Source organism: Bos indicus x Bos taurus, chromosome 7, assembly GCF_003369695.1.
Source record: "Bos indicus x Bos taurus breed Angus x Brahman F1 hybrid chromosome 7, Bos_hybrid_MaternalHap_v2.0, whole genome shotgun sequence".
Classification (NCBI taxonomy): domain Eukaryota; kingdom Metazoa; phylum Chordata; class Mammalia; order Artiodactyla; family Bovidae; genus Bos; species Bos indicus x Bos taurus.
This window is the reverse complement of record NC_040082.1, coordinates 107,472,221-107,499,955: the sequence shown is the minus strand read 5'-3', so window position 1 is coordinate 107,499,955 and position 27,735 is coordinate 107,472,221. Positions and strand designations below refer to the sequence as shown.

General features: G+C 59.4%; 4 protein-coding genes across 24 annotated transcripts; 2 read left to right on the top strand and 2 right to left on the bottom strand.

The window, feature by feature from the left end:
• Positions 1-255: 255 nt before the first annotated feature.
• GJC2 (gap junction protein gamma 2) lies at positions 256-10,460 on the bottom strand. Of its 5 annotated transcripts, none has more exons than XM_027548755.1 (2): positions 9,670-10,460; positions 256-2,587 (listed from the first exon to the last, which is right to left on the bottom strand). In XM_027548755.1, exon 2 carries the CDS (start codon positions 2,514-2,516, stop codon positions 1,227-1,229), a length of 1,290 nt encoding a protein of 429 aa, XP_027404556.1. In that variant the 5' UTR covers positions 2,517-2,587; positions 9,670-10,460; the 3' UTR covers positions 256-1,226. The 5 variants fall into 5 exon arrangements, with proteins under 5 accessions (XP_027404556.1, XP_027404553.1, XP_027404554.1 ...); XM_027548752.1 differs by having other exon boundaries at positions 256-2,560; XM_027548753.1 differs by having other exon boundaries at positions 256-2,534.
• Positions 10,461-10,553: 93 nt separating this feature from the next.
• Positions 10,554-21,045, bottom strand: GUK1 (guanylate kinase 1). 11 transcript variants are annotated; one of them, XR_003512037.1, is made up of 9 exons: positions 20,550-20,653; positions 13,474-13,587; positions 13,190-13,231; positions 12,989-13,085; positions 11,885-11,981; positions 11,607-11,745; positions 11,451-11,535; positions 11,183-11,268; positions 10,738-11,050 (listed from the first exon to the last, which is right to left on the bottom strand). XR_003512037.1 is itself a non-coding variant. In XM_027548772.1 (8 exons), exons 2-8 carry the CDS (start codon positions 13,583-13,585, stop codon positions 11,015-11,017), a joined length of 597 nt encoding a protein of 198 aa, XP_027404573.1. In that variant the 5' UTR covers positions 13,586-13,587; positions 20,854-21,045; the 3' UTR covers positions 10,738-11,014. The 11 variants fall into 11 exon arrangements, 10 of the variants coding, with proteins under 10 accessions (XP_027404564.1, XP_027404565.1, XP_027404573.1 ...); XM_027548772.1 differs by lacking the exons at positions 11,885-11,981; positions 20,550-20,653 and adding an exon at positions 20,854-21,045; XM_027548767.1 differs by having other exon boundaries at positions 10,738-11,268.
• Positions 20,699-24,612, top strand: MRPL55 (mitochondrial ribosomal protein L55). Of its 6 annotated transcripts, none has more exons than XM_027548783.1 (4): positions 20,699-20,843; positions 21,642-21,731; positions 23,773-23,977; positions 24,338-24,612. In XM_027548783.1, exons 2-4 carry the CDS (start codon positions 21,664-21,666, stop codon positions 24,485-24,487), a joined length of 423 nt encoding a protein of 140 aa, XP_027404584.1. In that variant the 5' UTR covers positions 20,699-20,843; positions 21,642-21,663; the 3' UTR covers positions 24,488-24,612. The 6 variants fall into 6 exon arrangements, with proteins under 6 accessions (XP_027404584.1, XP_027404580.1, XP_027404583.1 ...); XM_027548779.1 differs by having other exon boundaries at positions 20,704-20,843; positions 21,645-21,731; XM_027548781.1 differs by having other exon boundaries at positions 20,834-20,940; positions 21,645-21,731.
• Positions 24,613-25,290: 678 nt separating this feature from the next.
• On the top strand, positions 25,291-27,699 carry C7H1orf35 (chromosome 7 C1orf35 homolog). 2 transcript variants are annotated; one of them, XM_027548774.1, is made up of 8 exons: positions 25,291-25,604; positions 25,694-25,844; positions 26,000-26,045; positions 26,133-26,212; positions 26,417-26,489; positions 26,670-26,755; positions 27,195-27,317; positions 27,401-27,699. In XM_027548774.1, exons 1-8 carry the CDS (start codon positions 25,328-25,330, stop codon positions 27,453-27,455), a joined length of 891 nt encoding a protein of 296 aa, XP_027404575.1. In that variant the 5' UTR covers positions 25,291-25,327; the 3' UTR covers positions 27,456-27,699. The 2 variants fall into 2 exon arrangements, 1 of the variants encoding a protein (XP_027404575.1); XR_003512038.1 differs by having other exon boundaries at positions 26,417-27,317; positions 27,401-27,696.
• The last annotated feature ends 36 nt before the right edge of the window (positions 27,700-27,735 follow it).

Below are 27,735 nucleotides of genomic sequence, written 5' to 3'. Positions count from 1 at the left end.
CTCCTTTGGGCCAAGCCTATTGCCTGGTACAGAGTGGTACCCGAGTGTTCCAGGGGGCTACAGGGGCTCAGCCTGGGCCTTGCTCCCTGGATGGCCCCTGAAGAGTGGCTTCCTCTCCCAGTCATCCTAGAGTTGAGCCGTGTGTCCCCAGAGGCCAGTGGTGGACACGCACACACAGGCATGTGTGTGTACTCAGACTCGTGCTCACACCACACCCCACATGCATACAAGCACACACACACATGCACACGAGGCTGTAAACAAAAGTTAGTTTTATTTCACTCCCTTTGTTTGGAGGCTGTGTCTGAGTTGGAGAGGGGGCTGGAGGGAAGAGGCTGTGGCAGGAGCTTCAGAGTCTCTTCCCTCAGCGTGGCCAAAGTCATAGCCCCTGACCACCACCCTGTTGGTCTGAGTGGCAAGGGAGGCCAGTGTCTTTTCAGAGTTTCAAGTATGTGCCCAAGGAAGGGGCCACGCCAGGCCAGCACAGAGCTGGAGAGGGCATGATCCCACCCACCCTAGCCCACGCAAGGCCTTAGCCCCAGACCTGTCTGGGTGGAAACAGGAAGCAGGGCGCAGTCCCAGCCGCACTCAAGGCAGCTCACGCTTGGGACCTGGTGGGGGTGAGGCATGAAGTGGTGCCGCCCAGCACTGGGTGCAGCCCCCACCACTGTGCTCACTGTTTTTCCTTCTACACCAGGAAGACCTGGCATTGCCTCTAGCTTTGCAAGAACCAGAACATGGACTAGAAGAGTGCGGGTGCTAGGAAAGGAGTGGGGATAAGCACAAAACCCCTCAACACCCAGGCCAGGCACCCCTGGGCAGTCACACACGGGCTTCTTCAGGGAAGCAGGGCAGGATGGGTAGAACTCCTGCCTGGAGGACCCCCTTGTCCTGAGGGGGCCAGCTGGGTGGCTCTGGGAGGGGGGCAGTGCCCCAGCCACAGTCCTATCTCCCATCAGGGCTTATGGGTCAGAAGTGGGGACCCTTCTTGGTTCCCAGGCTGCCCACCCTACCCTGGAGGAAGACAGGGCTCAGGCAGGGAGGGGTGGTGATGCAGAGAAGGTTGGTGCCCTGTACCCCCTCCGGAGGGGGTGAGCAGCCAGCTGAGGAAGAGGGGGCAGGTTGTGCTCTGCGCCTTAGGTGGTGTCCAGCCCCTAGACTTCCCCCAGAGCCCCCTGCCTCCGCCCTGGGGAGGAGGGAAGATGCAGAGCAGCCGAGGCGAGGCCTCAGATCCACACGGTGGTCTTACCCTCCCTGCTGCTGCTCCCGCTGCCCTTCTCTGAGCCCATCCTGGGTTTGATCCCCTGCCGACCCTGGCCCCCCACAGTGCCCCCTGATGTGGCACTGCCCGACCCCGACGCAGGGGCACCAGGCTTTGGGGGGCCCCTGGCGTTCGCTGGGAGGCCCGGGCCGGGTGGACTGTCGAGGTCCCCAAGTGCCCGCCGGTCCTGCAGCGCCTGCAGGGCCAGGCTGGCCAGTTCCTGGTCCTGGGAGCGTGCACGCTCAGCTGTGCGAACCACCAGGCTATAATCAGGCGGGCAGGCCAGGCCTGAAGGCGCAGCGGGCAGAGCGCAGGGAGGCGGCCGCGGCATGGGGCCGGGGGAGGCGGGCAGTGGGCGTCGGCCGCGCACGGCGTCTTGCGCGTTGCCGAGGCCCAGGTGCGCCATCTCACAGAGGTTGAGCAGCAGACAGAGGCAGCTGACCACGTACATGACCAGCAGGAAGACCGTCTTCTCGGTGGGCCGTGACACGAAGCAGTCAACCACGTGGGGACAGGGCTGGCGGCTACACGCGAAGAAGGGCCGCACCTCGAAACCATACAGAAGGTACTGGCCCACCAGGAAGGCCACCTCGAAGGCGGCCCGCGCCACCAGCTGGGCGACGTACACGCGCATCAGGCCCTCGCGCTGGATGCGCCGCCGCCCGTCATGCTGCCCTGCAGGACCCGGGACCCCAGCCACCTTTGTGTCCCCTCCTGCGCCCTTAGCCGCCCCCGTGTCCTCAGCCTCTTCATCTTCACCCAGGCCCTCGGCCACTCCCGGGTCTTCGTCCTCTTCACCCAGGCCCAGCATGGGCTCCTCCTCGCCCAGGTCGGCGGGCTCGGGCCAGCCCGGGTGGGGCGGTGGGGGCAACGGCAGGGGTGGGCGGGGCGCGCGGCGGCTGGGGCGGCGGCGAGAGGCGCGACGGCGCTCATCCTGGGAGGCGCGGGCCAGGCGGTGCACAGCGTAGCCCAGGTACATGACAGAGGGCGTGGAGATGACCACAATCTGGAAGACCCAGAAGCGCACGTGGGACAGGGGTGCGAAGGCGTCGTAGCAGACGTTGTCACAGCCTGGCTGCCGCGTGTTGCACGTGAACTTGGTCTGCTCATCGGAGTAGATGGACTCGCCGCCCACGGCGGTGAGCACGATGCGGAAGACCACCAGCACCGTGAGCCACACCTTGCCCACGAACGTGGAGTGGTTGTGGATCTCTTCCAGCAGCCGCGTCAGGAAACTCCAGCTCATGTTGGTCATAGGGGCAGGGGATACGACCTGCAGGTCACCAGCAGGAGCTCAACCTTGGGCAAGGACAATGGGGGCAAGGGCTGATGGGGTGGGGTGGGGGGGATGGACAGTGGCACCAGAGCCCCTCCAGGGGTACCACTCTCACCCCAAGTCCTGACCCTGCCTTAGGATGGATACAGGGAGAGGCTGGGGCCTCTGCAGCCAGAGGACAGAGTCTACAAGGACAGACGCTGGGCCACCTTGCTGAGCACATGCCCTGGCTGCCCCAAGACCTGGCCCCAGGTCTCTGTGGCCTGGAACAAGGCCAGTCCCTCCCACCTTCCCCTACCCTGCAGCAAAGCAGGGCCCTGGGCAAGACATGCTCGTCCCCCAGCCTGTGGGGACCCCACCCCAGGCCCTGAGAGCAATAGGGAGTCCATCAGGTGAGCTGCCTCTATAGGGGCAACCAGAAAGCAGAGCAGCCTCCGCTCAGATGCCTGCTCCCACCTTGCAGCACCCCGGTTTCTGGAGTCGTTTCCAGCGTGCCAGGGGCCCACCTGAGCCCTGTCTGCCTGGCCTTCACTCTGCAGCCACTCCAGTCCCCATCAGCCCACAGTTCCCCAGGCCCCGAGTCCCAGTGGGCCTCCCTCAGCCTCCAGTGCCCTACTGCTTCCCCATCACACCCTGATCCCATCCACCTCCAGACCCAGTGGCTCTGTCAGCCTCCAGCCCCCTCAGTTCCAGATCTCCCAACAGCACCCCCTCCCAGCTCCCTCCACATCCTAAAGAGGATGTTCACTCGGGATCATGGCCATGCTCCCCCACCCCTACCGGTTCAGCTGTGCCAGGGACTGGTGCCCACCCTCCAGGCTGCGACTCCCTCCTATGGCAGCACTCCCATGTCCTCTGCACAGCCCGGCTGAGGGTGGAGGTAAGCCCAGGTGTCTGTTCAAGGTGGCGCCATGTGCGGCAAGGCCCTCAAACAGCATGAAGCACACGCACAACTACACTCGGGCACCTGAGACACTCAGACAGCCCTGTGGCCACTGGCCAGGCCCTGGACCAGTGCTCCTCTTAGATCAGCTACCTCTGAGGGGGACTGTGCCTAGAAGGGGCTCAGTGGGCAGGAGTGCGCACTCTGGTAGCCCTGTGCCTCTGGGAGGGGGCTGAAGCCTCCTAACACCCACCCTCCTTCCTTCACACCAGTACCTGCTCCTGTGCAGTTTGGGGGCTGAAGACCCCTGATGCTTTTGGTCCCCTCTTTCTCGAACAGGCCTGGGAAGCAGTGTGGGCAGGTGTGGAATGGAACAGCAGGGGCATTCAGGGCTCCCGGCCCTCTTTATTGAGCTGGGTCCTCTCCCGGAGCAAGGGGTGGGGGCAGGAAGAGGGGGCAGCCGGGATTCCTGGGGAAGTGACCCTATTTCCTTACATCTGTGTGCAACGCCCCTCTCAGAGCCACACACATGCAAACACTCACAAGTATACAAGTGCACACATATGTATACACACAGTCATATGTGCAATGCACTTGTGTGCAGGCACACATTCACAGGTACACAGATTGGCACATGCCTAGCCCTCCAGGCCATGTGTGATATACCTGTGCCTCAAGAAGGAATGTGCCTCATGAAGGTCGTGGTGAACTCAGCTGGACGTTCTGCCTCAGCTTGAACCTCAGCCCTCTTTCAGGACCTGAACCCATCCCTGACCTCGACAGTCCCACATCACGGGAGGCTGGGGCCCACAGCCCTACTGTGCAGGAACCCAGAAAAGGGATGACAGAGCAGTCCCGACTTTTCTCCTCTCCAAGATGGATGCCAGTGGAGAAACAGGAGGGAAGGTGATGGTGCCAGGACAATCCCGACCCTCAGTGTGTGGTATTTAACAACTGGCTCTTGGTGGGAGAGCCGTGGTGTAGTGTTCACCGACTTCTGTGGTGTGAATGTACCACAAGGCCCATGAGTAATGCCAGGAGACACCTACCGGGTGGCGGGGGGATTGTTCTTGAGACCAGCTCTAGCATGGCACTGGGTGACCGTGCCCTGGGGTGTGAAGGATGGCACTTTGCCCTGGGGGGCTGACCCAGGTGCAGTTAGAGCCTCCCCAGAGACGAGTCATGTGGAGAAAAGAGGGTGCAAGCCTTGTGGGAGGAAACCTCCCACCTTCCCCCAGTGCCAGTGGGGAAGCTCAGGCAAGCTCTGGGTGTGCGGCGGAGGTTCTGGCTCTTTAGATCCAGGGGCCCATGCCTGTGTGCATGTGTGTGCAGGGCCTGTGTCACACACGCAGTCACAGCAGGATCTTTCTGTGATCAGGGGGCTGATGCTGACCAGCTCTGGGCACCATCTTAAGTGCCATGCACTGGGGGTCCCCCGAATCTAGACTTCTAGTGCCAGCTGCCACCTCCACATAGGCAGATGGATGCCAGTAGGCACAACAAATCCCAGAAGACCAGACCCCAAAATTTCCCTCCAAATTGGCTTCCGTCCCACGTGGGCTTATATTGGACAGCTCTCTGCCCTGCACTCCATCTGCTTCATCAGGAGAGACGCCCTGCAGCCCCTTGGGCCTACCTCGCCTCCGCTTGGCACCTTCAGGAGCCCATCGACCTGTGCTCCTGCGACTCCTCCCGACTTTGGAGGAAAATGCCAAGCGACCTGGCCCCAGGGCACCAGCAACCCCCTTTCGCTCCCCACAACGCGGAAGCCCCGCTCTCCCCAGGCTTCTGATAGTACCCATCCTGTCCGTGCCCACGCCCCGCCCACAGCCCCGCCCCTCATCCAGTCCCTCCACCCGACTTCCTGCGAGGCCAGCCCAGTACCCTGCCGGGCGCTCTGTGCTCCTGCGCACTTGGACTGAACCCCGGGCGAATGGGGAGCAGGCATGGCTTCTCACTGTGTGGGGGTTACAGACAAGTGACAGGAGAGGGCTGGAATGTTCCATATGATCATGGCTTAGCATTGGCTATGTGGGTCTGAACTCACCTTCAGCTCAGTATGGACAAGAAGAGGCACTTGCATATACACCATGCCTGTCAAGCCTACATGGAAAAACACCCCACAGCGCTGAACACACCTTGGTCCCACTCTCCAATAAAGGAAACTGGGCTAGTGAAGAAACAGCTGGTTGCAGGGCAGCAGCAGGAAACGAGCCTGAAGCATCTCTTGGTGTCAGAGGAAGGAAGTGCTAACACACACACACACACACACACACACACACACACACACACACACACACATGGAGGCGAGTCAAAGACACACACACACACACACACACACACACACACACACATGGAGGCGAGTCAAAGGGACACAACATGGGAGCTGAGGGAAGTAGATCCCAGTGTCTGAAACCAGATCAATTAGGCCAATAAAGTAAAGTACTATTATCGATTGGTTTACAGATTATAGCCCAAGGTAAAAAATATGAGTCCCCACTGATACAAACGATACAATAACTAACTAAATGGGGGAGAAGGGAACTCTAAATATTCATGCTGCCTCTGTGACCTCCAGGAGGGTGTTCCTCCAGAGAGCACAGCTCGGAGGAAAGGAGGGTGCCTGACAGACAGCAGGCTGTGACAGACATCCCCGCCCAAAGTGAGAAGCCGCATTGAGAGCACAGAGCCTGCTGCCCCCGAGGCCTTCTTCCCAAACCCTCGCCAGAGGCAATCATGAGATATATTGAAACAAGTTCCAGGAGGGGCTTTATAAACTACCTGACCTTCAAAATCCCAAGGGCACCAGAAACTAAGGAAGTCTGAGGAAGTCCCCCACAAGAGGGGTCAAGGAGCCATGAGGACAGTCACTGCTCAGGGGCCCTCAGGAGAGCAAAGTACACGGGTAGAAAGGGAGGCACCTTTGGTTAATGGCAACGATTCAATATTGGTGCACCGATTGTGACAAGCATGCCACAGGGGAACTGGGCTCGGGGGCAAATGAGAAGTCTCCCTGGCCTCTTCATAGTTTCTCTGTAAACCACAGGTGTTGTGAAATAAGAAACCTTATTTAAAGTGGCTTCCTACCCCTCACGACAAGCTCCTTCTCCCTATATTTTCCCATCTGGAACACATTTCTGTGTGTCTGGAGGCTTCACATACACAGCGGGGACTTTCACTAGTGACCAGTCCTGGGGCTGTGGGGTACAAGGACCCCAACACAGAGCTGGAGAAGTGGGAGGCACAGGCCAGGCCCACAGATGTCTGGTGCTAACGGGAGGAGGCAGCCAGTGGGGGCTTGGCCCTGGCTGGGCCAGCAGGAGAGGAAGGTGTATGAGGGGGTGCTGGCCCCTCAGGGAACAAGTTCTTGGCATTTGTTGGGCCCTCTGGCATCTGTTCAAAGGGAATCCCCCCCAGAGCTACATGTTACAGCAAGTGTGGGTAGCGGCCACTCAGTGGGACACAGGACAGAGGGCCAGGTGTACCTGGGGTCAAGGCCTGGGAAGGGGCAGGCCTGGGAGTGCTCAGCGGAGGGTGGAGCTGGGGAGGGAGGGGGGACTGGCCAGTGAGCAGGGCACATGCTGGGGCTCCCCGTGAAGGGAGCTGGCATCACCTTCACCTAGAGCTGCCCGAGGAGGCACCCTATTGGGAGGAGGGTGGGAGGCGCACACTCTGGGCTCCAGGGGCATCAGGATGACCTGTGCTGGGGTGAGCTGGGCCCTCTAGCCCTGGTTCTGGCACCAGCAGAGTGGCTTCTGCAGAGGTGGGCAGCTGGGCACTCTCCCCTTCAAGCTCCTTCCACCCCTGGATATGAACGAAGGCCCTGAGGGGCTGGTCAGAGACTGGGACCCAGAGGTGCCCAGGGCCGCCTCCTGCAGTACAGTGAGGCCCGGCCTGCCCAGCCCCTTCCTTCCCACCCCAGCCTAGCTTCCTCCACGTGCCCCCTCGTGCTGTGGGCGGGCTTCCTCTGCCTGCAGTGGGGCTGCTGGCCTGCTCCCCACTCCAGAGTGCTCGGCTCACCAAGAGGACTGGTGGAACGCTTCCCTGGGAATCGCAGCACCTCAGGTAGCCTCTTCCCCTTCCTGAGGACTCCTGGGTGCAGCGGACACTGGGTGGTCCCTCCTTGACATATGAGCACCTTCAAGGAGCCCAAGGTGGACTCAACCCCAGGAGACTGCGGTCTTTATAAAGGACCAGGGCCTGTTCCGGAAACCCCACCTCTACGGGCCTCCAAGGCTAGGGTCTCCCTCCTGCTGTGTGCCCACCCACCCATCCAAGTACCCTGTCAGGGACAGTTCTGAGTGAGGCTGCAGCACCGCCCACTGCTCAGGCCCAAACACTGCATACCCAGAGGAATTTCTCCCTGCCTCCACTGGCGCCAAGCCCCCAAGACTGCTCTCCCCACAGCAGGGCCCTAGATGCTCAGATCTCCCCTTGTCAGCTTTGTGATGCTTCTGTGGGTGGTCCTCCACATTCCTGCCCACTCCGGGCCCCTGCCCTAGACGCCTGTCATGTCCTACCTGGACCCCCGGCCAGTGAGAGGTGTGTACCTCCCCCACCTCAGGTGCCCAGAACCCAGGCCTGGGGCTCCTCTACCTTCACCTGCCCCCAGCAACTCCAGGGAACACCACAGCCTCCCACACCATGTAGACACCGGTTAGTGACCAGGTTCCCCTCCCAGCCGCCTACCCGTTTCCCTTCCTGCAGGCACCCCAAGGTGGGGTCCCAGGAAACCCAGGGCTCTCCGAACAAAACCCATATCCTCATGGGTCCTGAGGGATGATTACCTGACCTGCTCCTGCCCAGCCCAGAGCTGACCAGCTCTGTAGTCCCTCCTCTCACACATGGATACACACTTACACAAGCATCTGCACACCCATCCTTCATCCTCACTTTCACACACACACACACGCATGCACGCCGCCTTCTGCCTTGTACCCCCCTCCCCCCCACCCCCAGCAGTGGCTTTCCTCTGGGAAGTGAGGCTTCCCCACTACATGCTCAGAAGCAATGGAGCTCTGCCACAGCACTGGGTCTGCTGAGGAACCAGGGCCGCCTGTTCCATTCTAGCCTGAACCTGGGAAGTGAGGGGCTTCCTGCAGGGTGGAGGGTGTGGTGGGGCCAAGCCTGGGGAGTGAGTCACAGTGGAGCGGCCGGGATTGCTCCTGCCTCAGGGGAGCCCAGGCCGCAGAACGCTGGGCTCTGGCAGAGGAAGGTGTCAAGAGGAACAAGGGCGGGAGGCTGAAGCAGGACCCCTGCCTGAGCTCAGGGCCCTCAAGGACCTCCCCAGTCACCACTGGCCAAGAGCCGGATGCTTCGCCCCTCAGACCCCATGGGGTGCCCCACTGTCCACCCCTCCTAGCCGTCTACCCTGGAGCTGCCTCAGAATGCCACAGTAAAGCCAGTGCACCCCGCACTCTGCCATCTTTCTCAGTCTGTGGCAGTCACTTTCCCTGCCCTGCCCTAGTGCCTGCTCCCCCGAAGGCCGAGCGTACCACAGGACCGGCTGTGTGCCTCAGCCATGCTATGCCTTGTCAGGACGCCTGCCCAGTCCCACTCCCCAGTCCTGCCCAGCCACCCTGCACACACCCCGACCCAGACAACTCACTCACATCTGTGGCGCAGCAGGGCCTGCTCCTGGAGGACAGGAGTCTGCTCTGCTCTCTGCTCACCTCCAGGAACCAGATCTGAGGAGGCAGGCCTTAGCAGGCGCCCACAAGTGGGGGTTTAGGAAGATGCCCACGGCTACATAAAGGCCAGTCCAGGAGCAAGGTGGACAGCACGCAGGTGTGCCAACCAGTCTGTCTGTCCATGTGGAGGAGGTGGGGCTCTCCAGCCTCCACCCAGGACTGAAGAGCCCAAGGCCCCAGCCTCTGGACACACCGCAGCTGCCGAGCTGGCGGGGGCTGGCCAGCCCCACACAGCCTGAGGGGTCCCAGCTGCTGGGGCTCTCCCCTTCCCTCCTTCCTCATCAGCTAGCCTAGCAGCCTCCAGGGGGTGGGGGCAGACTGCCTCTACCTCCTCCTGCCCTCGAGTTGCACTGCACCCATCTGGCTCCTTTGAGGGCAGGGGACCTGAGATGGACAGACCCCCAGAATGGAGGGCCGGTCAGGCCCAGAACCTGTCATCTCTTGGTGTTGGCTGTTTCCAGAGTCGTGCCTAGGCCCCTGGGACTGCGGACCCAGAGTGAAGAATGTGCCGCTCAGCCCTAAATGGCACCCCACCCATGGTCTCCTGGTGACATCCTACCTTTTCCAGGCCAGGAAACAAGTCCTTCTGAGCCTTTCCACCTGCTGGCCAGCTGGACACAGCCCTCCTGAGTGTGCACCCAGCTAAGTCCAGGGCCCGACCCAGGGCCACCTCTCACCGCCAAGCACAATGTGGGGGGAGGGCCTTCAAGGGCTCCATTGTTCCCCCCGTGGCCCCGGGTCTGAATCCCTGATTGTCCCTGGGGCTGGACGGGTCCCAGAGTGGGAAGCAGCCTCTCCCAGCTACACAGCAGGTCAGGAGGCAGCCCAGCCCCGTCTCGCTGGCCCTCAGGGTGGAGGCTCTGTAGCACCCCTCTGCCTGCCATCCAGCTTTCAGGCCCAGCTCTCACCTGCCCTCACTGTCTATCCGGGCTCTGGGATGAAGCCCAGGCTTTCTGTTCCTGCGCGGGCTCCCTGCCTCCTCCCAGCCTGCATCTACCATCTGTCTGGGTTCCATGGCAGAACATGGCCTGGGCGTGGACCAGGGCCCAGGCGAGTGCCCCCTGTGTCTAGTACTGATACAGCTCAGCTGCCCTGACTTGAGCTGGGTGGCTTCTGAAGGCATCTTCTGAGACTCCAGAGCCTGGAACCCCAACAGAGGCCCCCAGACATCCTCCCCGGGCGGGCCTCTCCAGGGCCAGCCAGATCCCCAGGGGGCTGTGCACAAGGCCCCAGAGGCAGGCGTCTCCTCCCTGCCCCAGGGCAGGCTCCGTCCCTCTCCAGGTCTGCAGTGTCCCTCTGCCACTCTCAGCCCAGGTCAGGGACCGGGAGGAGGAGTGGTTTGAGAAGGATGAGCCCCAGGACCTTCTGACCCCAGCCTCGACGGCTACTCAGATACAGTGGGAGATGAGGTCCTGCACCCACCTGGGGGGGAGTCCTGGGCAAGGAGTGTGCGGCAGCTCAGGAGCAGCCTCTCTGGGGGCCAGCAGCCCAGAGCAACAGGTGTAAGGCGGCTGCTGCCCTCTGGGGGTGGCCAGTCAGAGCAGGGCTGTCCAGAGTGGGGACGGGGTGGCTCTGGAATGGTGTACTGTGGACCCACCCACCCAGGGCCATGATCCAAGGGCTCAAGGACACTCTAACCCAGCAGTTCTTTATTTGGATGTTGGCCTGGCTTCCACGGGTAAGGGGTTGACAGGGCATGGTGGGGAGGAAGCCTAGAAATGGACGTGGGGCATGGGGGTAAGAGACAAGGTCCTCCAAGCACGGAGGGGATGAGGGAAGATGGGCAGCGCCCTGTCTCTGGGTCCCAGCTGAGGTGAGCAGAGTCACTGCCAGGAAACTCTGGCCCACTGACGTGGGCGCCAGGCCCTGGGCCCCACCTGAGAGGACACAGCTGGCGGGCCTCCTCAGGACTGACCAGTGCCTTGGGCCTTCTTTATTTCCTGCCAGAGAGAAAGAGAGGCTGAGGAAAGGAAGGTCTCGCCCAGGGCCTGGGGCCACCACATCGCCTGTCCCAGCCTGCTTTACCCGTTTGCCACACAGATGTCTGAGGCCCCACCTCCACCCCAGCCCACCTCGGAGAGCGCCTCCTTCAGGGCCCAGTAGGCCTTGTCCAGACTGTCGTTGACGATGATCAGGTCAAACAGGCCGGGCTCCTTGCCTGAGGGTGGGGGCAGGGTCAGTGGAAGCTCTGGGAACGGAGCGGGGGTCTGGGGACCCTTCACAGGGACCACAGGGCTGGGTGACGGCTCCAGCCCTCCTGCGCCCCTTGGTGGGGGGACTGGTCTCCTGCGGGGTGTGGGGGGGTCTAGGGGAGGCCGCGTGCTGGGCGCCCTCACTCACTGCTCTCCATGTCAGCCCGGGCAGCCGCCAGACGCTTGGCCAGGCTCTCCTCTGTCTCTGTGTTCCGCTGTCGCAGCCGCTGCTCCTGAGACAGAGCACGAGGTCAGAAGGTCCGAGCACGCGGGGCTGCCCCCCACGCCCCGCCTCGGCCCCCACCAGGACATCCAGTGAGGGCGGCTGCACGAAGATGTAGATGGGCCGCAGGTCGGTCTTCTTGATGTTGCGCACGCCCTGCAGGTCCACGTCCAGCACGCAGATGCGGTTCATGGCCTGCACGGCCCGCACGGCGGCCTTGCTGGGGAGTGAGGGGAGGGGAGCCGCTCAGCCGTGGGCGCCCCAGTCCTAGCAGCCCCCGCGGCTTCAGAGAGCCTCAGTGGGACCTCATCCCCCATCCCCCGCTCTGGGTCTGTCTGGGGGTGCCCACAAGGGCCTACTCTAACTGGCATCTGCTCCTTCATTCTGGAAGCACTCCGAGCAACGCTTGCACGAGGGGGCCCTCTGCTGGTCCAGGGGTGGTGGTAGGGAGTGTGTCTGTTAGGGAGTAGCAACCTTCAGACCCCGGCCCAGAGCCTCTCCCTCTCCTGGCACCTTCCCCCAGGCCCCACACCACGCCATCACCTCAACCAGTCCCACCCGCCCATCACGCCTCCAAAAGTGTCTGTACTACCTTCTGGCTCACGTCCCCAGGCTGGTGATGGCAACCCCCTCCCATGTCCTGCCTGCGGGGGCCCTGCATGGGGAGGGATGCTCTGGCCCCCACTGCACAACAGGACACGCCCCTGGGCTTTCTCACCTCCTGGCCGCCCTTTGCAGGCCCTGGCCCCTCACCCAGGGGTCACCAAGTACTATGTGCTCCTCACCCGCTGGGGGGAGCGCCCCTCAGTGGGTCCTGTGTGTCTCAATAGTGGCCAAATGACCCCCCTCAGTGGCCCACTGCTCTGCCCATCTGCACCCGGGGCAGAGGACGATGGGTCCTGGCGGTGCCCGCCTCCCCCAGCCAGGCGGCTCAGGGACCGGCTGTGCACAGAGGCAGGCCTGGGCCTGCCTGCCTGAGTCAGGACACTGCTCCTGGGCCTTGTGAGTCAGATGGGAGGAGCCAGCAGAGACCCTGCTCTGGTTGGTTGGTAGCGTGGGAGGGGGTGCAGCTGCTGTTTTGCCAGGGACCCTTCCCAGGCTACCCTACTGACTGGAGGGGAAGGGCCACATGAAACCTGCAGACCCCTAAGACACAGGTCCCCTGAGTCCTCCCTGCACGCCGGCTCCTCGTCTGGCCCACTTCTCACAGCAGCCTGGCCAGGAGACACAAGTGGGGCTGGGCCCGGAGTGGGTAGCCCGGAGATTTCTGACTCAAGCTCCATCATGACCTCTAGAGGGCTGAGTCCTTGGCCTCAAGTGCCTAGACAGCCGGCAGAGAGAAACCCCAACCTGGGGCCCAGCCAAGGGGAGACCGCCAGGGCCTACAGACACCCCCTGCCTGGGTCACCCACTCCTGGTCCCTGGGGGAATGAGAGGAAGGGAAGGCCCAAAGCACCGCCCACCTGGTCCCATACAAGTTCCCTGAGAACTCAGCGTGCTCGATGAAGTCTCCAGCAGCAATGTCGCGCTGCATCACCTCCCTGGTCACAAAGTAGTAATCTGCAAGGAGAAGGTGCAGACGGGAGACAGACTCAGGCGCCCCTGACGAGCGTTGGGCTGCTAGCGTCTTGTGCCGGAGCACAGGGCCATCTGGCCAAGCTCACCTTTGCCGTTCTCCTCTCCTGGCCTCGGGTCCCTTGTCGTGTCTAGGAATAAGTAACAGCGATGGCCTTGGGACACCTGGAATCTCAAGTATCCCATCCCCAGGGCCTGCCCCGTGGCCTGCCGCCCATCCAGAGGTGTGGGAAGGGAGGCTACAGACTGGGGTCGACAGTGTGGGGGCTTCCGCCCCAGTGTGTGGCAGTGGGCGCGGTGCATCAGGGCATGTTAGCAAGGGTCTTTGTCCCCAGTCCCTTCTGGACCCTCCCCCACCTCCCCGGGGCCTCACGGGACACGCTGAAGCCAAAGATGCTGCCATGTTCCTGCAGGAGTTTCTTCAGTAGGGTGCTCTTCCCAGCCCCTGAGGGTCCGCTCAGGACAACGGGCCTTGGTCCTGACATCCCTGTGGGGAGGCGGGGGGAGAGGCAAGTCTCAGCAGGGCCTTGCTCCCTGCTGCATGGAGGTGGACATGCTGCTGCGTATGGCGGTGGCTGCAGTGCCCAAGTGAACTCACCCCAGCAATGAGGCAGAGCCGAGGTACCACCACTCAGAGCCATGCCTAAACCCCGCCTATGCCTCCCTGTGGGTGGTGACATGTGCACCGACCACAAATGTGTGGCCTCCCCAGCTGTCCACTACTACCCTACGTCTCAAGGAGCCTGGACTTTGGCTCCTGGGAGGGGCACATCCAGGTCCCAATTCCTGTGTCTCCTGGCACCACACTTCGGAGGTGTCCTTGGTCAAAGTCAGTGGAACCCAAGGTCTGTTCTGGGAACTTCCATTGAAAAGTGAGGAGCTAATCCCACGGTCCCTGACTCCCCTCTGTGATACCTGGGTCTCATGAAGCCAGCAGGAGAGCAGGGCATCACCCTCCCAGCTCGTAACATAGGGTGCCTGCCACAGGTGAGAACACCGAGGGCAGGAAGGGTGGGAGAGGTCTGGAGGGATCAGCTGAGCCTGCTCTATCCCCACTGGACCACCCTGCAGCCCTCATATAGGACCTACCTTCTGAGTAGCCTCTGTGCTCAGCTTGGGGCTGCACTGGCTGAGCTGAGACAGTGGTAATCCTTGCCTGCTCCCCACTGTCTGAGCACTAAATCCCTCCTAGTGCAGCCCGCACCACCTGCTCAACAGAGGGAAACGCTGCTCCTCACCCGAGAAGTGCACCTGCCTCCCGAGCCATGTGACAAGACGAGCTGAGGAAGGTTAGGTGCACTGGGAGCCGCAGAAGACAGGAATCAAGGCTGGCACTAAGCTAAGGGGCTAGCAGGCTATGCACTGCCCCAGAGGGAGGCAGAGCCCAGACGCACGTGTGATGAGCTGGCCTGCCCCTGCAGTGCTCTGTGTGGAGGTCCCCAGGTAGCAGTGGTGGCCAGCAGTGAGGCCCGGGAGGAACAGGCCACTCTGTGTGGGCAGCTCTCCAGCAGGCCCCCTGGTGGGCACTGCTTTCCTAATCTGCAATGTAGGCCAACCTGGGTAATCTGGCTAAAGCATGGCTATTCTGGGACCATCAGGCTGTATGCAAACGCCCTGAAGAAGGACTCGGGAATCAGACATGACCACCTGCTGAAAGAGATAGAAGAAATGGATCCAGAGGAGCTCACCACCGCTCTGTCATTTCTGAGTGGCCAGTTCTTAGCTCCTTTGTCCCGTCCCAGTTTCCTACTAGAATAGTGAAAGTGAAGTTGCTTGGTCGTGTTCGACTCTGCAACCCCATGGACTGTAGCCCACCAGGCTCCTCCATCCGAGGGGTTTTCCAGGCAAGAATACTAGAGTGGGGTGCCATTTCCTTTTCCAGGCGATCTTCCTGACCCAGGGCTTGAACCCAGGTCTCCCGCACTGCAGGCAGCCTCTTTATCATCTGAGCCACCAGGGAAGCCAACAGTGTATTGTTGTAAGACAGCAAGTCCCACTGACTCACAGCTCCTTTCTGGGGTCCTGATTTTCCCCCCCAGACACAGCGCCACCATACAAATGCCCACACATTTGTGTGTCTGACTCCAAGCCCACTGCTGTTGCCTGCCCAGGAGAGCACAGCACCCTTGCTACCCTAAGGACTGGTGCAAGGGAAGGTCTCACTTCTGCCTCACACTGCCCTTCATAAAGTCCCTTCCTTTGCAGAACGAACATCCTGTGGGCAGCCCAGCCCAGCCTGTCCTGACTTTCTAGGTGCTGAGTGACCAGGGTGCTGGGTGAGTTATGGGGGAGGGATATCGGAGGGCAGAGGAGATACTGGGGGTCACTAGGTCCCTGAGCAAGGTTGCTGCTTCTAGAGGGGCCCTGGAAAGGGAGTATGGAGGCTGGGGTCTGTCACCCACTGGCTGGCCTCTGGATTGTGCCAAGTCACCACTGCACACATGTCCCTGCCAACCTCGCAAGCAGGGGCAGCTGTGGCCGTTCAGCATCCTAGGTCTTCCCAGGCCCCAGCCACAGGAATGTGAGTTTCCCCAGGGCAGGGGTAACACCAAAGTGGACACATGCCAGGTCTCACAAGAGGTGAACCAGAAAGCCTCCAGGGGCCTTGCTCACAGCAACAAACGCTCCACTTGGTGGGTGCACCTGGCACCTTCTGGACCCAACTTGGGGCATCCACCTCCAGGGAGCGGAGGACCCATCACACCTGCCTATGAAGATCCCCCTCAGGAACACTCTGCTCCTTTCCTCACGCCCAACTTGGGCAGGTCCCCCACCCTCACATCCCAGACCCACAACTACACACCTGCCAGCAACACCCAGGCTGTGCCTTACCTGCTCTGTGCTCCAGGCTAGCACAGGCACCCTAACACACTCCCCTGGCAGTTCCTGCTCTGCTTCCCATGCATGCAGCCATGGCTAGATGTTGTGGTCACAAGCTCTAACATCTGAACACTGGAAAACTACACAGAGAAGACACGTCTTCAATCAGGACCAATTACTACACATGCAAGTCCCAGCGCCTGAAACCCTCACGGGCCATGTTGTGCAAAAGTCTTACTCATCGTCTCGCCTCGAAACCCTGGCTTCCACCTGGCTTTATGTCCCATGTCGGAACTCTGGGGGCAGGGACACAGCCCCTGCATCCCGCTGAGACCTCCCACCCCCAGCCCAACCACCACGGGCAGTGACCAGCAGGCACGTACGCGCACCCGGGGGACTGGCTGATGGCCGCGACACTCACTGCCTGCGTGGGTCCAAATCATCACTGCACCCTGCCGGCTCTGCCTCACAGGGTGTCCTCCCGAGTCCCCACCTGCCCCTCAAGCCCGGGCCCCAGGCCTCTTCAGAGCTGTCATTCATTCAACCTTCTTCAAAGGTTACACTGCTGGGCACAAGGGGAGAGGGAACCACCCAGCACCACTGCCTCGAGGTGGGTGGGATCTAGCCGGCCAAGCTCATCTGTGCATCTCTGTAGTCTTTCCTCTTGTGGGGTCCCTCCCTGAGGCTGTCTCCTTTCACCACAAAGGTTTGAACCACACAGACCCCGTCGGAGTGGCCGAGCCTGGCAGAAGGCACCTGGGGAGCTGCTGAGTGCTGGGCTCCACCCAGGGACCACGGTGACAAGAGTGTGCACGAAAGCCTCCTCCGACAGGGGCACACTCAGTGTGGGACCGAGCTCAAGGCCTCTCGGTCCCAGTGACCAAGTGCCCCAGCCCCCCGAGGCTGATTCTGGCCCCATCTCCTGATAGAACTGACTGGCAGTTAGGAATGTTCTGTCGCCCCTACTCCTTGACTATTTCACAATTCCAAACTCCAGCTTCCCGGCAAGATACTGGAAATTTTCACAAGGACACCAATAAGGATGAGGGATGCAATTTCTGTAGGAATCGCTGGTGCAAGCCTGTGTGTTCTGGAATGCTCTCTTCACAAGGAGCTCCTCAGGCAGACCTGGGGGGTTTGCTCTCCCTTCTGCTTCTACCCGACTTCCCGTCCCGTCCCAAGGGCGGGGCATGGCCACCACTTTGTCCTCTCTGAGAGCCTAAGACAAGGCACAGCCCTCTGGGGACAGAGAAGGGAGAGTCACGCCCCATCAGCACTCTAGACCTGCGCTCATCTGGGTCAGGACGGCTGGCCACGCTCCATCCCCCAAACAGGCTGTGTGGGACGGAAGAACTTCTCTGGCCGTGGCCTCAGGCGCTCCACATGTGGGACGTGTCCCGGCCCAGTGACCTTCAGAAAACACTTCACCTTCAAGAACCTAATTTGAAGTGGGAGAGCCAGTGTTTCCTTTTTACTTCTTCTCACAGTAGGGTGGGACCATGCCTTGCATGGAGGAAGCTTGGCCCTCTCAGGGAAGAAGCAAGAAGCCACACCATGGCAAGAAGCGCACACACTGTGGAGGACTTAGGCCTGTCACGGCACTACACAGCTGCATCTGGGTCTCCTTCCATAGAGAAGAATTGAGATTCAGTCTCATGTGAGAGCCTCAGTTCTAGCCCTAAGGGAAGGTAGAGGGAGCGAGAACGGGGAAAGGGGTCCAGGACATACAAACCATGGAGCAGGAAGAAGCCCGACCCCTTCTGGGTGGAGAAGGTTCACTCTCACAGAAGGGGAAGAAAGGATCAGCCAGGCACCAGGGAGAATCAAGGCCCAGCACACACAGGATCAGAGAGGGACCTGGAGGAAACCACGGCTGGGCACACCAAGGGTCAGAGGAGGACCCGGGAGGAGAAGAGGCCTCGTGCCACTGAAGCCAGGCTCAGAGTCCGAGTGCAGGGCCGCTGCCACACCAGGGCCCCCAAGCCCACCCTCTGTGCCCACCCTGTCCTCCTGGAGGACTGGGGCCACCTCCCTCCACCCCAACCACACCGTGACACCTTCCCTCCTGCTCTTCCTCAAATTCTCTGAGCATGTTTCTTGACTTATGCTAAACGCGATGCAAAAGATGGAAATGAACAGTTCAGGTCTTTAAAAAAAAAAAGTTTGCGTATGGCTGAAGAAAAATGTACAATTTTAGAACTCCCAGAATCTACTTACTACTCAAAGAAACTTCTGATCTTCCCAGTTCCAGACAAAGGTTGGGTCAACGTGTTCTCAGAATCTAAAGGAGAGCCCAGGCAAACTACATCTGTCACAGGTGTGGCACCAACTCAGATTACAAGCTGGCCTGGTGTGTGCAGGCAAGTGTGTGAAATCTTACAAGAGGACAGAGAGAGAGTTCATGTGGCAGGAAATTCAACTTGTTAATGATAAGACAGGAAGCCACACCCAGTCCACATTCCTCTTAGTGGTAAAGGTTTTCCTGGGTCCCTCACAAGTCATATGGGCTTTCCTGGTGGCTCAGACAATTAAGAATCTGCCTGCAATGCAGGAGACCCAAGTTGGATCCCTGGGTGGGGAAGATCCCTTGGAGGAGGAAATGACAACCCACTCCAGTATTCTTGCCTGAAGAATTCTATGAACAGAGGAGCCTGAACTACAGTCCATGGGGTCACAAAGAGTTGCACATGACTGAGCGACTAACACACTTCACAAGTCACGGTCTGGGAGGCGAATGACAGCAAAGCCCACATTTGGGCAGGCACACCACCAAGGGACACTCGCATGGGACTCATGCATGAGTGATAGCCATGAAAAGCACATCTTGGCTTCCTCCTCCTGTCCTGGTTGGCCCCATCTCATACTGGCCAACCATCACCTCAGATTTCACCTCCCTCACCCCTATGCTGCTGCTGCTGCTAAGTCACTTCAGTCGTGTCTGACTCTGTGCGACCCCAGAGACGGCAGCCCACCAGGCTCCCCAGTCCCTGGGATTCTCCAGGCAAGAACACTGCAGTGGGTTACCATTTCCTTCTCCAATGCATGAAAGTGAAAAGTGAAAGCGAAGTCGCTCAGTGTGTCTGACTCTTAGTGACCCCATAGACGGCAGCCCACCATGCTCCCCCGTCCCTGGGATTTTTCCAGGCAAGAACACTGGAGTGGGGTGCCACTGCCTTCTCCATCCACCCCTATGAAAGGCAGTCAAAACAAGCGAGGTGGCATACCTCACTGCTCCTCCTCAAACCAGCACCTGGGCAAAGGAAGCTTATTCCCCTCCACTGCTTCCAAAAGAATGTCTAAAAAAAGCAGATGAGCAGCTCCAGCAACCTAGACTTGCGGTGTCTTGTCCCCAGGGAAGCTGAACCCCAACTACCATGCCCCTGTCATGTCAGAAAGGCCTGCCACCAACAACCTGCTCCTGTATGGAATGACCAACAGGGCTAGGTTGTGGGGCTGGCCAAGAAACTGCGGCAGTCCCAGGGGCCCTCCTGTCTGGGAGTCCGTGGAGCAGTCAGCTGTGCCCACCTAGGACCCTGCCCTGGGTTTGCAATCTGCGGTGGGAACCAAACATAGCGCCAGAGCTGGACTACCGGGAGGATTTCCCTTAAGCGCGGCGTAGACTACGTATTTCTGCAGGCCAGGTGAGCTAATCGGGACTTTGGTGACTCTGCTGTACCAGGGGCAACCTAAGGGCCTTCAAAACCCTGATCTCCCAGGGTTTTGGGCTTTGTTCTGTGGCCCTCCTTGGAGAAGGGTGTCAAGCTGCTTTCCCTCTTTGCCCCTCTGCATCCTGCAGGGTCCACAAGGCGTCCAGCATGAAGTCCTCAGACTGCAGGGGTTTTACAAACTGTTTGGAGCTTCCAATGTCAGAATAATTTCCTCTTATATTTTGGGGACTGATACAGGGGAACCAGTTTTTTAATTGTCCAAGTAAAAGTGCTTCTGCACTGCTGCTGCTGCTGCTGCTAAGTCGCTTCAGTCGTGTCCGACTCTCTGCGACCCCATAGACGGCAGCCCACCATGCTCCCCCGTCCCTGGGATTCTCTAGGCAAGGACACTGGAGTGGGTTGCCATTTCCTTCTCCAATGCATGAAAGTGAAAAGTGAAAGTGAAGTCTTTCAGTCGTGTCCGACTCTTAGCGACCCCATGGACTGCAGCCTACCAGGCTCCTCCGTCCATGGGATTTTCCAGGCAAGACTACTGGAGTGGGGTGCCATTACCTTCTCCTCCAAGTAAAAATAATAACTACCAAAGGCAATTCTAACACAGAGCCACACTGGATAAAACTTCAAAGTGAAGGGAAGCCTCGCTGAATGTAACTCCATGCAGACTACCCTATTCTGGTCTCCCTCCGCTTTGCTTATCCTGAAACAGAGCTCTGGGAACCACGGAGGGACGCCGAGGGCAGTTTCGGTGGCTGGCGAAATGACAGAATTCACGAGCACAACCCCACGAGTCCCAGGAGACCCACGACACCCGCGCTCAGCACGGGGTCCGGGCTCCTCGCACGCGAGTAGCAGCAGTCCCTGCCTCTCTGCCGCGGATTCAGACCGTGACACACGGGCCTGGATCCTCCTGTGGTCTGCGCGCGCCCAGAACTCCGTCCCGCTCTGAGGGGCCGCCACTCACCGTCCGAGAGGGCCCGGCCAAGGGCGGCCGCCGCCAGCCCGGCCAGCGGGCGCCGCAGCATGAAGGGCCGCCGTCGCCGCCGCCCGGGCGGACATACGTCACAGCGTCGCGCCGCGCCGGCCTCTCTCCGCCCCGCAGAGGCTTACGTCACCGCCGCGCCAGACCCTCCTGAACCAGCGGGCAAGTAAGTCAGAGCTGCGCCGGCCTCGCCGCGCCTCGGAAGGCCGTACGTCAGCGCCGCGAGACCCTGCGCCCGCGGATGACGTCGGGGCGAAGGCACACGAGGAGTGAAAAGTAAGTTTACCTTGACTGTGTACTCACTTCTGGCCAGTCCCGCACCCGTTGGCCTGTGGCGGCCGAGCCGCTGGTCCTCGAGGCCGCTCCGGAGCCGGTGAGGGTGGCAAGTTGGTGCCGAAAAGGCGCCGCGTCGCGCGGGCTTGGAGGGCTTCCTTCAAGGGAGGGTCCGGGCCCTGCCGCTAGCCGCCCTTGAGGGTATCACCTGGGAGGTTTATGGCATTGCGGTTTCCTGTTGAGTCATCTCCTAAGGCGGAAGGAGGCCTGCAGGGAATCTTGACAGGGAGGGCTCTTTTCCTGGGGTCGTAATGTTTGAGACATCAAGTATTCGACATTTGAAGCAACTGGTTTATCACCGCGGAAACCTCAGCTTCCCTGGGAGTCAGGACTTAGTAAGCCGCGGCTGCTCTTTGGTAATCCTTACCTCGCTGCATTTTGTGAGAATGAAATGACCTTGGAAAACAGGAATGAGCTAGTCATCACCGTTTACGTTGCATTCCATCCTCAGAGTGCTTTGTCTGACTCAGTAACCCACCAGAATGGGCCCAGGCCCTGCTGCAGACAGTTTACTGAGTCAAAGTTTTGGGGAGTAGAACTGAGGCATCTGTAGATCAGAGACGTCCCACAGGTAATTCTAATGCCAGGTGAGGGCCGAAAGCCTCATAGATTGTTTGGGCAACACTTGCACTGACCTGGTAAAGTCTGTCCGAGATGGCTTTGTTCCTGCCTGGGATTTGTTGAGAACCGATTAGGTGGAAAGTCCTGTCTTTTAAAAAGATCTTTTATTTCCTTGCCTAGCAGTTGCACACTGAGCCAGTGAATGACCCTAGGCCTTCAGGTGCTGCAGGGGCTCTCAGGAGGAATGTCGGCCAAGGGCAGCCTGCTTCGGTAAGAATGGACTTTCAGGCCCTTTGGGACTCCTGTAATGGGGCCACCCGAAGAATCCCGACTCAACAGCCTTAGGCTTTGCAGCCTTAGTTAAGCCTCCAGAGCCAGCGCGTTTTATCTGGAGAAATACATACAAATACATATGTGTGGGGGTTTCCCTGGTGGCTCAGTCAGTAAAGAATCTGCCTGCAGTGCAGGAGACCCAGGTTTGATTGCTGGGTCGGGAAGATACCCTGGAGAAGGAAGTGGCACCCCACTCCAGTATTCGGGATTTCCTGGGAAATCCCATGGACCGAGGAGTCTGACCAGCTATCGTCCCTGGGGTGGCAAGAGTTGGACATGACTTAATGACTAAATCACCACCACCACATATGTATGGATACCTTAACAGTGTTGAAGGAGGAATGGAAGTGACTTGTGAGTACCTGGCACCAAACTGATGTGGTGGTGGCCACTGTCCTATTCAGAGCCTACAGGCCACGTCTGGAGAAGACCATGGCCTTGGTCTTCTTCCCATCAGACCTCTTCCCATCAGAACTGCCTCCCCATCTGCAAATCTCCCCAAGTGAGTGCTGATGGAGGAGAGAATGAATTCAGGTTTTAAATTGTTTCTGTGGAACCTAGAAAGAAGGATGTAGCACCTGAGCTGTGGGTTAGTATGAAGATGGGGAAGGGACTTGGTTGCAACATTTCCAGAAGGGCCCTTGTGCTGGAAAAGGTTCATGTTGAAACTGCAGCCACTGTTCTGGTGGGAAAGCATTCACTCTTTCCACTCAAGGGTTGGTTCCTGCCCCTTCCAGGAGCCTCCTGAATCACCAACCTCAGATTGTCTGGAGTGGCTGTGCCCTGAGCTCCGTGGTGTTGCTTAGGTACAGGCCCTGCCCAACTCACTGTGGGTTCCTCTGGTGGTGGAGTTCACCCACTTCTTTCTCCCATCTTGCACTTCTGGAGGATTTTGCCAGAATTTACTGAGCACTCAGCTAGGGAGGGTCTGGGACTGATTTCATAGCAAGTAAGATACAGTTCTCTCACCCCAGGCCATCATACTAGTGGAAGAAATGGGCCATCAGTCTGAGGTGTCAGCTGGAAATTGCAGTGGGGTGGCGGGAACCACAGCCAAAGCAGAGGCTGCCATACTGTGGCTGTGCATGGCCTGTGACTGCTTTGTGTAGAGAGAAGTCCTGAAAGTCTGGTGGGAGCTACTGAATTGATGTGAATATCAGGAAACAGATGGATTGAGGTACAATCTGTGGTTCGGAATTCAAGTTTGTATGAAAGCAGGCTGGAAGGGACTCTGGTGTGGGGACGGGTGTCATGTGGCAAGGTTAGGACAGGGAAATCCAGGTCCTAAGTGGATGAGACAAATGTGGCCTCACGTAGCTGGGTTGAGCGGGGTGTGAATAGGCCCTATTCTGTCACCTTAGAGCATGTGCTCTGCACTGTGCAGAAGAGCTGTGTGCCCATCACACTCAGAAGCCAAGTGGACCGGGTGTCTCAGTCGGCTTGGGCTAACGCAGCAGAACACAGACAGGCAGCGTATGAAAACTGGAAGTCTGAGATTAGGGTGCCAGCAGGGTTCTGGTGAACCAGGTTCCTGGTTCAGTGATGGCTGCCTTGTGGTGGTGTCCTCATATGGAGAGAGTTAGCTCTCTGGTCTCTTCTTATAAGGGCACCAATCATATTGTGGAGACTCCACCATCATCTAACCCTAATCACCATCCAAAGGTCCTACCTCCTGACACCATCTCACTGGGGTTAGGGCTTCAAGGTGTGAATGGGCACGGGGTGGACTCAAATGGACAGTTCACAACACCAGGTTTGCAGTCCCCTGGAAGTCAGCTTCCCATTCAGTGCTATAGTCTAGCACCCTAGCCTTGGGGTCAGGCCTCACCAGAGACCCACCAGGGTTCTGGATGTGGAGTGGAGCTGCTCTGACCACATCCTGCCCTGGTGCGCGTTGCTGTGTGCCCCCACAGGAGCTGGGCTGCGTGGCCACTCTGGCCCTGGCGCCAGCCACTGACCAGCACACGTGTGTCTGCAGCCTGCTCTGGCAGTGTGGGATGACGAGGGCTGCCCCTGAGAGCTGCCGCTACCTGTATACATCCTCTTGGCGGGCTGACTGCAACAGAGCCTCACTCACTCGAGTGCACCGGCAGACCTACGCACGCCTCTACCCTATTCTCCTGGTCAAGCAGGATGGTTCCACCATCCACATCCGTTATCCAGAGCCGCGTCGGATACTCACAGTAAGCTTCCTTCCCCGACACTCCCTAGGATCAGGTCCTGGAGGACCTAGCCTGTAGAAACTACTCCTCCAGGAGCTCGTGGGCTTAGAACCCACTGTTGCTGGACTGGGAGGGGAGTGAGTCATGGGTCAGAATTTTTGGTTGAGGAGAGGGAAGAAGGTGACCTGGAATGCACTCCACAGACCAAGGTAAGAAAGCAGTGAGCTGTATGGTTGAAAAAAGTTTTGAAGCGAGAGAAAACCCACAGAACACATAAAACCTAAACTTATGTGGTAGATGATAACAAGGTGAAGCGGAGACCCTGGGGAACATCCTGGTACCCTCCACCCGAGCCGTGTACACACCCCTTCCTCCCCACAGATGCCTGTGGACCTGGACTCCTTGTCCCCAGAGGAAAGGCGTGCACGATTCCGAAAACGAGAGGGCCAGCTGAAAGAGAAGAAGGAGGAGCCAGAGCTCGCTGACGACTTTGATGTGGAGCAGTACAAGCAGTTTTGGACCAAAAAGTGATGGTGCCTGGAAGCTGCTGTGTCCTAGGGAATGCTGTGGAGCAGGGAGGGGCATGTGTCTTTAAATCATGAGTTGATGAAGCTGTATCTTGTGAAAAGATCAATACAAAGGACATTCAAATAACAGTCTTGACACTGTTGTAAATCCCTCAGAAAACATTTGTTCACCCTACGGATTCAATTCAGGGGTTGGCTAGTGGAGTAGCACTCCTCCACTCACTAGAATTGTTATCATTGAGTCTAATCTGGTCTGCTGTGATGATAAACAGAACTGCACTTGCCCAACAACTAGCTCAGTTTAGTTCAGATACTGACCCATCAGCAGTGACTGCCAACACCTTGGGGGTGACTGAGGCATTCTCTGCGCTGTCGGGGGGAATGAATGCAATGAGGTGTGCTTGCATGCTTCCTCGGAAACTAGACACAGCTGGTCCTCCCGAGGGCGGAGGCCGAGCGTGACAGGCACGACCTGACCTTGGCCGCTCTCCCAGGCAGCCGGCTACCTGATAGACACCTCCAACAGCTATAGTTGGAAGCCTTCAGTCGTCTCGTGCCTACCCCTCCTCCAGCACAGCCCAGACACGTCCAACAGCTATAGTTGGAAGCCTTCAGTCGTTGTCTCGTGCCTACCCCTCCTCCAGCACAGCCCAGACACCTCCAACAGCTATAGTTGGAAGCCTTCAGTCGTTGTCTCGTGCCTACTCCTCCAGCACAGCCCGGGAACACGGCACTCAATGGGAACTGTGGCTCTGGGGCGTCACCCACATAATATGATTTATAAAAGTGTCGGTCGTGGCAGCGCGATGCTTAGGTACAGCCGCCGCACCTTTCGCAAGTGCAGATGCTGTGTCGCGTCAGTGTGCAGGCGCTCTGGCTAGGACGCCCGGGGCGGGAAGGGGGAGAGTGCGCAAGCGCGCGGGGCTGGCGCGGAAGTGACGTCACCGTGTGCGACGCCGGAGTGGGAGCCGGGACCTGTAGGGCCTTGGTACTTGGAATCCCGGGGAGAGGGCTGCACGTTACCGCAATGTTCGGCTCCAGCCGGGGCGGCGTGCGCGGCGGGCAGGACCAGTTCAGCTGGGAGGATGTGAAGACTGACAAGCAGAGGGAGAACTACCTGGGTGAGTGGGGCGCCGGGACCCGGAGCTCGCGGGCTGTGGGTTCGCCGAGCCGCGGGCCGTGCGGAGGGCTTGGCGTTCTGTTCCCGCAGGCAACTCGCTGATGGCCCCGGTGGGCCGCTGGCAGAAGGGCCGTGACCTCACTTGGTACGCCAAGGGCCGGGCGAACAGCGCTGGGCTGAGCCGGGAGCAGGAATTGGCGGCTGTGAGGCAGGCGGAACAGGAGGCGCTCATGGCAGCGCTGTGAGTGTGCCTCGGGAGCTTGAGTGGGGAGGCGGTGGCGGGGGGTGTTACTTCTGGGTGGGTGCGCGGCGGGGGTGGGTAGGACCGCGGCGTGGCTGGGGGAAGAGGCGAGGCGAGGCTCGCCGCTCCCTGAAGCTCACGCGCGGCCTCCGCAGAGGCTACAAGAACGTAAAGAAGCAGCCCACCGGCCTGAGCAAGGAGGTGAGATGGGCTCATTTGGAGGGTGGGGCTGGGTTGGGGAGGGGGCTGATCCCGCTCTCCAGCGAGCACTTGCACTCCCCTCCACAGGATTTTGTCGAAGTTTGTAAGCGGGAAGGTGGTGACCCCGAAAAGGGAGTGGACCGGCTTCTGGGTCTTGGGAGCTCCAGGTGCGGGGCCGGAGGGGGGGGTCCTCGGGAGCCCCAGAAATCGCGAGGGTGCGGCTTCTTGGGGCTTGGCACTGTCAGCTGCCTAAGGTGGAAACCAGTGCGGGTCATCTAGGCCAACCACTTCTCTAGGGAGGCCTGGGGATGGGGGGCGGCCCTTGTCGTGGGGGTGTTTCACCATAGAGTATGTTACCCACGTTCCCGCAGTGGCTCTGTAGGGCGAGTGGCGCTGTCCCGGGAAGACAAAGAGGCCGCTAAGCTGGGGCTTTCGGTATTCACGGTAATTACTCCCAAATATGCTGGGATCTCATGGTGGGGTGGGAGTCGGTCTGAGCACCTCTTCCAGTTGAGGGCTACGAGGCAGGCCGTCTTTGGGGAGGCTCTCCCAGCTTCTGGCTGGTTCTTCCCTGTCGGTATGCCGGGGCACACTGCACGCCCCCAGAGTGGCATTTCTCGGCAGCACCACCGCGTGGAGAGCAGTCGGCCAGGGACCTCCTTGGCTTTGGCCAAGAAGAAGCTTCGGTCAGAGGAGAAGGTGGAGCCGGGGTAAGGCCCTACCCCCCCAGGGCACAGAACTGCTTTCTCTCAGCATGTTGGCTGCTTCTCCAGTCAGGTTCCCAGCTCCAGCCCTCTTTTTCTTCTGAGGAGCCTTGGGGTGCAGTGAGCCCTAGGGAAGGCTCATGACTGCCCACCAACCCGCAGCAGGGTCAGGGGCACTGGAGGGTGTCAGCACTTGGCCCCAAGAGTGCAGGGGCATCCTAGTGGGAGGGCTGGAAGCAGCAATGAGATTGTCAGGTAGGTGCTGCCCTGCAGACCTTTTGCCATAGTCGTGTCTGTGCTGCTCATGGTAGCTGCTGGCCACACGTGGTACTGAGTTATTCTTAGTGACTTGAGGTTGGAATGGCTACACATGGTCAGTGGCCACTGTGGTCTAGACCCCCCAAAGCCCCAGAGGCTTCTAGCACTCATGCACTCCCCCTTGTAGTCCTGAAAGTCACAGGAAGAGCAGGAAAGAGAAGAAAAAGAAGAGGCACAAGAAAGAGAAAAGAAAAAAAGAAAAGGATCGTGGGAGGCGGCTGGATTCCTCACTGCCCCCTGCTCCCATCCAGTAGGTGCAGCTGCCTAGGGGTGGAGATGAGGTGTGCTTGGCAGGCCGAGCCCCTCAGCCCAGGCATCTCGTGGTCTCCCTAGGCATGACTCTGACTCTTCAACTTGCTGCAAGAAGCGCAGGCACGACAGTGACTGAGGCCCAGGGGTCTGGAGGACTGGCCTGTGGGCGTTACCCCAGGCTCCCAGAGAGGCTTGAAGTCCCTCAGTCGTGTCCAGCTCTTTGTGACCCCATCGACTATAGCCCGCCAGGCTCCTGTCCATGGAATTCTCCAGGCCAGAATACTGAAGAGGCTTAGTTGTGGTCCAGTACGGCTCCTTCTATTTTTCTTTGTATTGACCCACTCTTTGTACTTAAATAAACTTATTTTAAGTGGAAAGTGTCTTATACTAAGAAGAAAGTTGCTGTTGTGTCCTAA

What these genes read in the sequence shown, in the direction of transcription:
- GJC2 (XM_027548751.1), bottom strand. Translation starts at nt 3,806, where the DNA reads ATGCCCCTGCTGTTCCATTCCACACCTGCCCACACTGCTTCCCAGGCC. An exon ending in CCCAAACTGCACAGGAGCAG is followed by an intron (nt 2,535 to 3,695) that starts GTACTGGTGTGA and finishes GGTGACCTGCAG; the next exon opens with GTCGTATCCCCTGCCCCTAT.
- MRPL55 (XM_027548783.1), top strand. Translation starts at nt 21,664, where the DNA reads ATGACCCTAGGCCTTCAGGTGCTGCAGGGGCTCTCAGGAGGAATGTCG. An exon ending in GCCAAGGGCAGCCTGCTTCG is followed by an intron (nt 21,732 to 23,772) that starts GTAAGAATGGAC and finishes GTGTGTCTGCAG; the next exon opens with CCTGCTCTGGCAGTGTGGGA. An exon ending in AGCCGCGTCGGATACTCACA is followed by an intron (nt 23,978 to 24,337) that starts GTAAGCTTCCTT and finishes TCCTCCCCACAG; the next exon opens with ATGCCTGTGGACCTGGACTC.
- GUK1 (XM_027548763.1), bottom strand. Translation starts at nt 20,610, where the DNA reads ATGCTGCGGCGCCCGCTGGCCGGGCTGGCGGCGGCCGCCCTTGGCCGG. An exon ending in TGGCCGGGCCCTCTCGGACG is followed by an intron (nt 13,588 to 20,549) that starts GTGAGTGGCGGC and finishes GCCTCCCCACAG; the next exon opens with GGATGTCAGGACCAAGGCCC. An exon ending in CGCCCTCACTGGATGTCCTG is followed by an intron (nt 11,536 to 11,606) that starts GTGGGGGCCGAG and finishes GCTCTGTCTCAG; the next exon opens with GAGCAGCGGCTGCGACAGCG.
- C7H1orf35 (XM_027548774.1), top strand. Translation starts at nt 25,328, where the DNA reads ATGCTGTGTCGCGTCAGTGTGCAGGCGCTCTGGCTAGGACGCCCGGGG. An exon ending in GCAGAGGGAGAACTACCTGG is followed by an intron (nt 25,605 to 25,693) that starts GTGAGTGGGGCG and finishes CTGTTCCCGCAG; the next exon opens with GCAACTCGCTGATGGCCCCG. An exon ending in GAGGCGCTCATGGCAGCGCT is followed by an intron (nt 25,845 to 25,999) that starts GTGAGTGTGCCT and finishes CGGCCTCCGCAG; the next exon opens with AGGCTACAAGAACGTAAAGA.